At 35.5% G+C, this 12,523-nt stretch overlaps 1 protein-coding gene across 1 annotated transcript; it reads left to right on the plus strand.

The window, feature by feature from the left end:
- The first annotated feature begins 3,213 nt into the window (after positions 1-3,213).
- LOC146138585 (carotenoid-cleaving dioxygenase, mitochondrial-like) lies at positions 3,214-9,768 on the plus strand. The gene is made up of 6 exons (XM_083394612.1): positions 3,214-3,273; positions 4,066-4,238; positions 6,026-6,122; positions 6,548-6,706; positions 9,435-9,626; positions 9,712-9,768. The coding sequence occupies exons 1-6, from the start codon at positions 3,214-3,216 to the stop codon at positions 9,766-9,768; spliced, it is 738 nt and encodes a 245-aa protein (XP_083250738.1).
- The last annotated feature ends 2,755 nt before the right edge of the window (positions 9,769-12,523 follow it).

Genomic DNA, 12,523 nt, shown 5'->3' on the forward strand with positions numbered 1-12,523 from the left:
TCCACAGCTTTACTTGTTTCGTCTCAGTAACCGTCTTGACTAGAAACTCTATTTTACGCTTGAACGCTCGACCAATTGAGTAAATGTATCTTAAAACAGAAAAACAATAGAAGATAGGGTAGGTTAGGGTAACTTAGGGTGACTAACATATACATATTTATATGTATAACGGTGGAGCAATGCACAGGAATGGCATATTCTTATTAGAGTGCATATCTGGACTGATTTTCTGAGAAATGAAACGTTGTGATGGCCACATAGGTCTACTTAATTGCAATTTTTGCATTACGTCACCCTAAAAATGTTTATCTCGTGTACGCAAACTGACTTGAGGCCTTGTAAGGATCTAGGTAAGTCGGCGACCACATTACCTTGGCAAGCTTGTTGTAACTACTATCTATGAATTAGAAAGTATATGTTACGCACAACCAGTTTTTTTAAAGGTTTGGTTTAGGTGACCGCTAAGTAGTTTTCAGAGACCGCAAGTGTTTCATTTAAATACCAAAAAGTTGCAAGTTTGTTTCACGCACCACAGAGGTATCAATCTTGATTCCGATAGACTGAGTTGTGCTGCCATTTTCACGTTACCGCATTTTACAATCTGCAAAGTTTCTTTATAAAAGCGATTTCGAACAGCCAAATATAAGGTTTTATAAGTAAATTGTGGAAACTCGTAACCCTCCTGTAGAAGGAGAAGGTGCGATACTTGACACTTTATTACGACATGGATACCCGATATTTTGGACAAAAAGTATCTCGATCCACATCAATACCAAATGACGTTATTAATATATCAAACAATCAAAATAGGTAAAAATGAAACCATTTTTGCAAGATTATTCGGCTAAATTTGGGATTTCTTAAGTTATTAACTTACAATGCATAAATTGACAGATTACAGTATCTGAAAAAAGCATCATGGCTGTTGTAATTTGTCCTTTAATAAATTTACCTGTATTTTTTGCAATTGTATTTGTGGTTGACTTGTGGCATGTCTACCTCCATATCTTGTCTAGACTCTTCCTCAATTAAATCGTAGGGCGTCAAAAAAATTGAGCCTTCTTATCTTACCACGGCCGTTACCGTACAGCCCTCAATCTCAACTATACATTTGAGCCTGTGCAAGTGGTTATAGTAATGTAAAAGACAGCAGACACGAAATTATATAATTATTTTTAAACACGCTGGGTAAAATACGTTTGGCTATAGGAAGTTAAAATATTTCTCCCATTACTTTTTCTTTACACCTCTTTAAGGTAAAGCTTTGATATGAGTCAGATGCCAAGACAACAAGTTTATATGGGCTTAATATATATCAACAAACCCTTAATATATATAAACAAAATAGTTTTTTTTTTAACTTATGTTAGCTATACACACTACAGTTTACGCCATAAAAACCTTTTGGAGTTGCTTCACTGAGGTTCAAAGGCAAAACAAATCGTTTGAAGGCCATCTTGTTGTTACCCACTTTATACCAAGCCATGTAGTTCTCCGCGTTACTAAAATGAAAAACAAAAACAAGATTCCATTCACTGTAGAATGTAAGTGACGGCCGTTAAATTTATAAATACACCTGAAGAACAAAAAACACTTTTTTTAACGGGAACATACAATAATGCGTGGGGTTAGAAAATGGGTTGGTGGTGAAATTGTTAGGGGAGTTAGTGGTGTATTTAGGGGTGGGATTTGTGATTAGTTATAGTGTTGTTTAAGCCTTACTTTGACCTTTCAGGTCTTATTCCGATGGATTTAGGAGTTATTCCGATTTAGACGGTACTAATACCATTAGGTATTCGTCCTATTTTGACCTTATTCCAAATTGTGTTTTATTCTGACGTTGGTGTTGTTTTTATCTCGGTCTTATGGCTGGAGTCCTTTGTAACTGCTTCAACAGTTTACAACTATAGTGTGCAAAGTATAGCCTGGTTCGCAACTGGTAAACTACAAACACATACAATAAACCAGTGTATAGTTTTGGTGTTTTTCTAAATCATTTTCACAATTAATGTCCAAACACTATACGCAATTAACCTACAGTTGGTGGTCGTCAAGCCTTTGCATTTCGGAGTGGCAGCACATATCAATGACGAGATACTTCATTTTCTTCGTTGACACCTCGTAACTGTTGATGAAATGAAAGCAGAACTGTGGCGCAATGACATATTTCGTCGCTAGTTCGGTGCCGGAAGCCTTGTCAATGATGTGGGATGAATTTTTTTTCAAATTTGTAAAGTGTTAGAAGATAATAAAATCCGCTTTTTATGGAAAATTCTGTGTACCAGGGTCGAAAATACAGCAATATAGTTAAGCACAAATGCGAAAAGTTTTTCCGATTTAAAATTCTCAGCTATCTCAACGCTAAGCGTGCAATATAGTTGGTTGTTTTTTCCATTTATTTTGACTCATTTGGATGTTGAAAGATTTGTTTTTTTCAAATAGAAAATAGTCTTCTTATAGCTGTTTTGTTCGTGATAGGGAAACACAACCAAAGAATTCGTTAAACATGAATGCAATATTGTTTTCAGTTTTCCCGCGCTGTTACTGTTCCTGCTTTCCAAAAATTATTTTTGAGGGGTGCCGTAAGCCATAAAAGGTTGAGAACCACTGACTTGGAGCATTATGACTGAACTTTTCAATTCCTATGATGTATTATACCTGGCATTATTTCACATGTGGTGGGTGCACGATTTCCAAATAAAATATATGTTGTATAATTTTGTCCAACGTATTTTACGATAATCAAGTAATTCATACTGCATGCTCGCAACAATAGTTGCCTATTAATCAAGTGTAAAGACTTCGCAGTTCAGTAGTATACTTTTGCAGACACAAATGGAGATTATTACAACATCGGAACTATAGCTACGGTCGCAAGTCGTTCTATGAAGTGATAAAGATACCTGCCGCCGACATGCAAGACGATGACCCTCTTTCAAAATTCAAGTGCACTCAAAAATACCTATCGACACTCCATTCTCGCCAACTTATTATCACAGGTGAAAATCTTTGTTGTAATGAAGTTAAACACCAAATTACAAAACAGAACTTTTTTAGTCAAATTGTAAGGTTATTTTTGAGAGTCTTTAGGAAAACAAACCAAACGCAACTGTACTAACAACCGTATTTCTCACATATACAACAAGCTTCGCTTTATCGGAGAATTGCATTGCCTTCTATGACCAACCGACCAGAATAAACATCGCCAAAATCATGTGGGCGTCTTGGGGACCGATATCCGGTGTGTTTGACGTGGACAACAAACACTCCCAAGTAAGTGGACAACGTCACCATTTTGTGGCCTTAGACTGGTCAGTTGTCTAATTGTCCGAATGGTTGTAGTTGTTAACTTGTTATCTGATTAGTAAGCTACAGTTTTTCGCAACCTGTTTTGGCTTGCGGCACCCTACAGAAATTATAAATAGTTCGCGGGCACGGTTGCGCGTATTTTTGCTGAGTGGTTAACTGTAACAGTGCAATAAACGATATTGAAACGGCACATTAACTGTGCAACAAGGTTGAAAAAACCTTTAGTACTTTTATCGCACCGGTACACAAAAATAGTTATATCAATAAGCTTACTAATAGAGCAAAAATTGGAATCCTAAAGAATTTGAATTATCTCTCGGCACCCTTGAGCGATAAAATAATACTCTATAGAGTGCCGCGGCACCCCGGTTGAGAACCACTGAATTAGTGTTTGGGTTATATTCATTGGAAAGCAGGAACAGTAACAGCGCGGGAAAACTGAAAACAATATTGCATTCATGTTTAACGAATTCTTTGGTTGTGTTTCCCTGTCACGAACAAAACAGCTATAAGAAGACTATTTTCTAGTTAAAAAAACAAATCTTTCAACATCCAAATGAGTCAAAATAAATGGAAAAAAACAACGAACTATATTGCACGCTTAGCGTTGAGATAGCTGAGAATTTTAAACCGGAAAAACTTTTCGCATTTGTGCTTAACTATATTGCTGTATTTTCGACCCTGGTACACAGAATTTTTCATAAAAAGCGGATTTTATTATCTTCTAACACTTTACAAATTTGAAAAAAAATTCAGTTCCACGTCATTGACAAGGCTTCCGGCACCGAACTAGCGACGAAATATGTCATTGCGCCACAGTTCTGCTTTCATTTCATCAACAGTTACGAGGTGTCAACGAAGAAAATGAATTATCTCGTCATTGATATGTGCTGCCACTCCGAAATGCAAAGGCTTGACGACCACCAACTGTAGGTTAATTACGTATATTGTTCGGACATTAATTGTGAAAATGATTTAGAAAAACACCAAAACTATACACTGGTTTATTGTATGTGTTTGTAGTTTACCAGTTGCGAATCAGGCTATACTTTGCACACTAGTTGTAAACTGTTGAAGCAGTTAAAAAGGACTCCAGCCATAAGACCGAGATAAAAACAACACCAACGTCAGAATAAAACACAATTTGGAATAAGGTCAAAATAGGACTAATACATAATGGTATTAGTACTAAATCGGAAATAGTCCTAAATCCATCGGAATAAGACCTGAAAGGTCAAAATAAGGCTTAAACAACACTTTAACTAACCCCAAATCCCACCCCTAAGTGCATCACTAACTCGCCTAACAATTTCACCACCGACCCATTTTCTAATTACCCACCAATAACCCCAAACAGGACCAAAATATTTCTGCATTAGGTATTGTTGCTTTTAGGTCTTATTGTATGTTCCCGTTAAAATGTTTTTTGTTCTTCAGGTGTATTTATAAATTTAACGGCCGTCACTTACATTCTTCAGTGAAAGGAATCTTGTTTTTGTTTTTCATTTTAGTAACGCGGAGAACTACATGGCTTGGTATAAAGTGGGTAACAACAAGATGGCCTTCAAACGATTTGTTTTGCCTTTAAACGTCAGCGAAGCAACTTCAAAAGGTTTTTATGGCGTAAACTGTTGTGTGTATAGCTAACATAAGTTAAAAAAAAAAATATTTTGTTTATATATATTAAGGGTTCGTTTATATATATTAAGCCCATATAAACTTGTTGTCTTGGCATCTGACTCATATCAAAGCTTTACCTTAAAGAGGTTTAAAGAAAAAGTAATGGGAGAAATATTTTAACTTCCTATAGCCAAACGTATTTTACCCAGCGTGTTTAGAAATAATTATATAATTTCGTGTCTGCTGTCTTTTACATTACTATAACCACTTGCACAGGCTCAAATGTATAGTTGAGATTGAGAATACAGGTAAATTCATTAAAGGACAAATTACAACAGCCATGATGGTTTTTTCAGATACTGTAATCTGTCAATTTATGCATTGTAAGTTAATAACTTAATACATCCCAAGCCGAATAATCTTGCAAAAATGGTTTCATTTTTACCTATTTTGATTGTTTGATATATTAATAACGTCATTTGGTATTGATGCGGATCGAGATACTTTTTGTCCAAAATATCGGGCATCCATGTCGAAATAAAGTGTCAAGTATCGCACCTTCTCCTTCTACATGAGGGTTACGAGTTTCCACAATTTACTTATAAAACCTTATATTTGGCTGTTCGAAATCGCTTTTATAAAGAAACTTTGCAGATTGTAAAATGCGGTAACGTGAAAATGGCGGCACAACTCAGTCTATCGGAGATTGATACCTCTGTGGTGCGTGAAAGTTAGCAGATGTGTCTAACACTCAGTGTTGTGCATAACATATACTTTCTAATTCATAGATAGTAGTTACAACAAGCTTGCCAAGGTAATGTGGTCGCCGACTTACCTAGATCCTTACAAGGCCTCAAGTCAGTTTGCGTACACGAGATAAACATTTTTAGGGTGACGTAATGCAAAAATTGCAATTAAGTAGACCTATGTGGCCATCACAACGTTTCATTTCTCAGAAAATCAGTCCAAATATGCACTCTAATAAGAATATGCCATTCCTGTGCATTGCTCCACCGTTCTTCATATAAATATGTATATGTTAGTCACCCTAAGTTACCCTAACCTACCCTATCTTCTAATGTTTTTCTGTTTTAAGATTCCTTTACTCAATCGGTCGAGCGTTCAAGCGTAAAATAGAGTTTCTAGTCAAGACGGATACTGAGACGAAACAAGTAAAGCTGTGGACTCAACAGGTACGCTTGGCAAGATTATAATAAAAAATTGTCCATTTAAATTCAAAATCTACACCGATTGGCATAAACTTTTAACCGCATTTACTCAAATTAGATCTAACTCCAAACTTATATGAGCATCATTCTTATTGTCTTATCCATGAAAATTGACAAAATACGTGCTAATGCTCGATTTACAAAAAAGGTTATTTAGTGTTTTGGCTAAGTTTTCACCACGTTAATATACAATTTTACTTTGCTTTGTTCAAAACCAGAAATATTAATTAAAATGAACAATTTTATCATGAAATTAATTCTTTCGCATTGTTTTGATTTAGACTATTATTTATGCTCGTCACGTACTACGAAATTGCGAAGTTTCTTGATTGAAACAATCCGCATAAAAAATATAAAAAAACGTTATTTTTTCACTTTAAACTAATTAGGATTGCGTTCCATCGGAACCAATTTTTGTTGCGAAACTGAATTCGATTGAAGAAGATGACGGCATCGTTTTGTCGACGGTCGTGGCGCTGCAGAAAAACAAACCGGAGTTTTTGCTTATTCTAGATGCAAAGTCCTTCAAGGAGATAGCCAGAGCCCAGGTAATTGCATTAAAAAGCTCATATGAAGTACATATATGTGAAACAACTCATCCTTTTACTTGCTCCTATCCCTTTTTTGCGTAAAGCAGTGTATATCTTTTGATGGAAGAAATAGTACATCATGAATGGCAGAATAGTCTGACAAACCTATAGTATTTCAGCCCAGACACTATTTATATATTGCGCCAGCAAATGTAACGTAACTTTATCTTTGAATGATTAATAAACTAGATATTACTGATCAGATATTAAAGCCGACTCTTATCTTGTCAGGTTCAAGGCGAAAGCTAAGCACGCAACTAAATTATATAGTCCGTGTTTTTTCACTCCTAAATTGCCTTATTTGAAAAATAGTTTATGTGCCACTGGCCCTTTAATAAGTGGATCACAAAAACGATTTTTGAAATAGATGGCGTTTTCTCTGCTGCCAGGTCACACAGGCTATGTTCGTATTTAGGCATTTTTTAAACCCTAAACATTATGTCTCTACCAAATTCCGCCAAAACTATCCTTAATAAGTTATGAACTTTAAAGTTTTCGACAAGAAAAACGCAATAACGTTACATCGCTATCACTCACGGTAAAAATCGTGCTAGATATGTGCAAATTACTTGATGCAGCTAACGCACGTCTGGTGTTGCAAACACCGCCTTTCTTCTTTTTGTACACTTGTTGTTTTCAGCATGCAAACGTTTCAAGTATTAACATACAAGATATCGAATAATGTGACTGTAACTTGAAATAAAGCAAATAAAAATTATTGACTAAAAAGTATACATCCTTGATAAAAACTTCATAAAAATTGTACTGTTTACTATAGTTAAGCACAATATATGAAAGAAATTCATTATAAAATAATATGTAACGTATGTGTATTTTTCGATTTTGTAGAAAGCTCAATTAGGAGGTTAATTGTGAGTGTTAAAGCGAGAAACGCGCTTTAAAACTTTATGTACATTGTTATGACGTAGCAATGCGTCTGTATTTCTGATATTTTTGCTAAAATATAGTGTACCCACAATAAAAGTGCTTTACAAATAATTTTATAGCTACAACAGGTATAAACTGACAACGACGTTTTTAATAGACTGTTTTGATAAAATTATACTGGTATGGTAATGGACCGCTTTCAAAGCTTTTGTAAAAAAAATTAAAAACTGAAGTAGGCTATTGATATGAGCCATACTTAACCTCTTATATCAAATAATATTTACACATGTCGCAATTTGTTTACCTTGACATAATTATTTGAAACTAAAGGACAAGTTTATAAAGGTTACTCCTTTCAATAAATAAGTCCCGATGCAAATGTCATATTGAACGAATTAGTTTTTTTCTTGAGAAACGTAGAGGATCGCCATCGCTTTTAAAAAACTAAAACAAGCCTCCCTTAAAACTGCCCTTTTTCCTACCCTAAATATACGTGAAATCAAATCTGTTTTTGCTATTCGCTTATCCACATTGTGTTTCCTGTAAGTCTTATCTCCATTTGATAAAATTGTTTTAACTCAAAGGCGCAGTGAATCTCATAGCAACTTTTGGTAATTTTAACCATATAAAGGAATTTTGACAAACAATTAAAAAAACAGTATTTTTTAACTACACTTTTTGTCTTTAAACTTATACTAGATAAATGAAAAAACTAACCCGCTTTTGAAATTATATATCTCTACTTTTAACTAAGCCCAAAGCCGACGGATTTATCAAGTTAAAAAACTAAGCCTGAATCGATGACATATTGTATAAAGTGACTTTTATATTGTAAGTAGACTAACACCTCTTCAACCTAAAATAAACACAATGTGTGGTGTTCTTAAGGTAACTTATTTTGGACGTAACGTTTAAAATCCCTGTCTATATCTGAACAGTGAATATTTACTTAATTCGAAGCTAATTGCTCCTGATGTATCAAATTTAGAAATTTTATATTTCGCGTTTTAGATTATTTTGGTAAATATGCCGTTCGTTCAATTGTACTGTGTTTTTCTGGAAAACGCCCACAGTTTCCCTTCATAAGTGACTCACAGCTCAGCTGATTAACGTATTCATTTTTATTGTCTCGGTCCCTGTCCCTGTATATAGTTAATAGCACTCAGTCAGCTTTAGCACGTGTTAAATTAGTTTTATACACAGGAGTGTTTTTCACAACCTTTTTCCGTGGATGGTTTCGTTTTTAGGCAGCGAAGCTTAACAATACTCTTTACTGAACTTTATGTAGGGGGTAGGCGAACAAAACATAGGAAAACAGTAGAAATAAGTTCGAATGTAATTATTGTGATCTCAATCAAGCCGATCATGTGATGTACTACATTCGCCCGTACTACATTGATGTACTACATTCGCCTCAATCGGAAATCAACCATTTGGATGAGATTAGCACTTGCCGAAACGTATGCGAATAAAATAAGAATCTTTTATCATTTATTTGGGACACTCTCTTTCGACTGAAGATCGTTGTTTTCCTTTTGAATAGTTTATTCAGGATTTTAGCAGTCGACTGGGCTTTTGAAAAAACATTTATTTTTACAATAAATCGTTTGCTATTGACAAGCATGCGCCACAAGACCCCGAGAAACGAAAAATATTTGTAACTTGTCAAGAGGCTGAAAATTATTAAGGCTAACTAACCAAATCTTACGCATTTCGTTTACTCGCAAACCTCGTTTTAAGAAACTATTAAAAAAACGATAGCCCTCAAACGATAAAATACGAGTAATTTGCAAACAAGATGCCTACTTCATTAGCTAAACGCATGTATTTTAGGATTGTTCCATCGGAACCAGTTTTTGTTGCAAGACCGAATTCGACAGAAGAAGATGACGGCATCGTTTTGTCGACGGTCGTGGCGCTGAAGAAAACCAAACCGGCGTTTTTGCTTATTCTGGACGCAAAGTCCTTCAAGGAGGTAGCCAGGGCACAGGTAATGGAATTCAAACATTCAAGCTTAACTTTTATGTATAACAAGCGCTTCTATTTATTGGTGATTCTTATATATATTTTTTTAGATTTCATCGCTAATGTCGTTTTCTATTCACGGCCAGCTCCACGAGAAGCGGGACTAAGAAACACAGAAAAAATGCCAGCAAAGTTTCTGTTAATACTTACTCTTTTTGATTTGTTTACACGTGTAAACTTTATGTTGCAAAATAACGAAAACGAAATTAATTAAAAAAATTTGAGTCAGGAAAAAGCAGACATATTTTTGATTTTGGTCGATATCCAACTTTTTAAATCGTCCATGTTCGGCCAAAGCACGTAAACAATTTTTAATTAAAAAAACGGCTAAAGTTCTCTAAGCGATTTCGTACATAACATAGGCTCCTCTAGAGCAGTGCTTCCCAACGTTTGTCAGTTCGCGACCCACTTTTAAAGCAAGTTTTATTGTGCGACCCACAATGAAATAAGATCAAACGAAAGACAAATTAATTTATAACTCAAGATAAAAGGCTTATCCATGCAATTTACCGTTAGGGCGAAACTTGAGCTTGTATATTGGATTGTTACATGTTTCTTAAATTCTTGCCTATATGTTACGCAATAGTAATGCAATAATTACCCGATCTAATAGAAAACTGTAACATTTAGAAATGCTTCGCATGGTTGGGATGCACTGCTCTAGACTAACGTAACTTATTTATTAACATTGGTTCAAAACGTGGTGTGCGAAAACGCCTTAATAACCTTAAGTCACGACTATACACGCGTTAATATTTCAACTGAGCAAATTGACTGATTACCGCTTACACATGTCTGGAGTTACAAACACACGTCGCTCTACGTTTCACACTATGATTTCTATTCAGCTTTCAAAAGTTTCACGTTTTCGATACATGCCATATTTGGATTTACGTTACTGAAACTTCAAATAGATCGGAATAATCATTAAGCCCGTTTATATGCACCTTTCGCGGGCAGTTAATATTAAGGTTCAATCCGGATTAAAAAGTAATCCGTTCCAGCGTCGTAATTACATGGCGCGAAATTCAAGCCAGCTTGAGTGTACAAACTGCACTGATATGCATTATTACGTAATATTCCAGTAAACCTCTGACGCACAACCGATTTTTCGGCTTAGGCTACTTCTTGCGGTAGCAATCTATTGCTGCTTGTTCGTTTTTATAAACCTAAAATTGAAAAAAAAACAAGAATTACTTGAGTTTGGTTTGCCGAAGTATGTTTCTGACTGTATAGTGCTTCAGTTTACCTGGCACACAGAATATAAAGTGCAGGAAAGTTAAGCTTATGTGTGCTGGTCAACGCTATATACAAGGCAGAGTGGACAAAAGAAGGTGATAAGATGTACCAAACATGACTAATGAAAACTGTATTTGGCGCTGGCCTAAAATCCTACCACAGCGTTAAGACAATTATTAAAGCAATGTACAATATTTGGGTGAGGGTGGGCCAAGTATTACAATTTAAACCTAACCAAACCGCATCCTTAGTGTATTCTAGACCATCCCCTCTGTCACAAATTAGTATCTAACGAGTGTATGTAATATTCTTTCCTTATGCATTAAACTTGTTGTTTTGTTTACGACTAGCCGTTCGTGTTACGTCATAATGCCCCAAAAGTGGCGTGATGTTTACTGCGTTAAAGCAGGTCATTCTTCATTAAACGATTTCGGCCGTCCGCGAAACGAACAGATTAAGTGGCGAACGGATTGAAAACCACTCCTTTTGACCGATTAAGAAACGAGAGAACTTAATTCATTCCAGCACCAAAACGAGAGAGAATGAATTAACGAAACAGATTCGAATCCGGGCAATAAAGCGTGCATATAAACGGGCTTATTTATTTGTATTTGGAGGTAACATAAAAGTTTTTATATATGTCGCACAGTTATGTTTTTTTATGACGTCATAAAACACTTAACCTTAAAAACACGTGTTGTTCTCAAGTCATCCTGAAATGTCGGTACAATAATATTTAAACAAAAATGGGTTAAATTTGCAAAACTTTTAATTTAAAAGGGTACTTGTCGCTTTAGGCAGATTAAAGAGATTCTAATTTACCTTGAACTAACGGCGTTTGCATAGCGCTTGTGGCATAATTAGATCTTGTTTCAACGGAAAAAAAACATAGTAGGCCCAATAAGGCATCAAAGTTTGCGCGGAGCGCAAATAAATGTACTTTTTTTATAGATAAAGTTGGAAAAACATAGTTTGGTAGGGCCATGACACATTTAAAAAAACAATCGTTGAAATAACTTTTAAGTAGGCCGTGTGAAATTTTTTGGAGGACGTTCTCGCCGAACCCCCAAAACAGCTCCGTCAAGCCTTGAAGGTTTGACGAAACCCTTGTTAAGAACCACTGACTTAAAGCAACCACGTAAGCAAAGACAGAATACAATATCTATAATGGTAAAAACAGACAAATAGAACACACCACAGTTCTTGAAGGTGGCGAATTGCGCTGCAAACGTTAACAACTATAGTCAAGCAAACACGGATGTTACTGCTCAAGCTGCGAAGAAGGGTGAAGCACAACATATACAAGGCGCATTAACACGGTAAAGTTGCTGTCTAAATGAATACCACTCAAGTAAACACGCAAGAGACACAATATAGGGCAGACGCGTAAAACAAAAGCAGAACATATACAAGGTCTGGAGCCTACCTATACCATCAGTCAGCAAACGCAACACTGCTGATATGAATTTTATCGCGACAATTGCGCGGAGCGTTAATTTTAACCCTAAAATATATTGTTTTTTAACAATTATTTCCAGTGTCAACCTAAAACAGGGGCACAAAATATTCCGCGTGTGTCGTTACTAACAAACTGACATAGTTTTAAATCAGAAAAGACGAATA

The sequence above is a fragment of the Ascidiella aspersa genome, chromosome 7 (genome assembly GCF_963924565.1).
Source record: "Ascidiella aspersa chromosome 7, kaAscAspe10.2, whole genome shotgun sequence".
Lineage (NCBI taxonomy): Eukaryota > Metazoa > Chordata > Ascidiacea > Phlebobranchia > Ascidiidae > Ascidiella > Ascidiella aspersa.

Excerpts from the sequence above, each read along its gene's own strand:
- LOC146138585 (XM_083394612.1), top strand. The coding sequence starts at position 3,214 with ATGTGGGCGTCTTGGGGACCGATATCCGGTGTGTTTGACGTGGACAAC. Across the intron at positions 6,123-6,547 it reads TAAAGCTGTGGACTCAACAG|GATTGCGTTCCATCGGAACC; the intron begins GTACGCTTGGCA and ends TAAACTAATTAG. Across the intron at positions 6,707-9,434 it reads AGGAGATAGCCAGAGCCCAG|ATGCCTACTTCATTAGCTAA; the intron begins GTAATTGCATTA and ends TTTGCAAACAAG.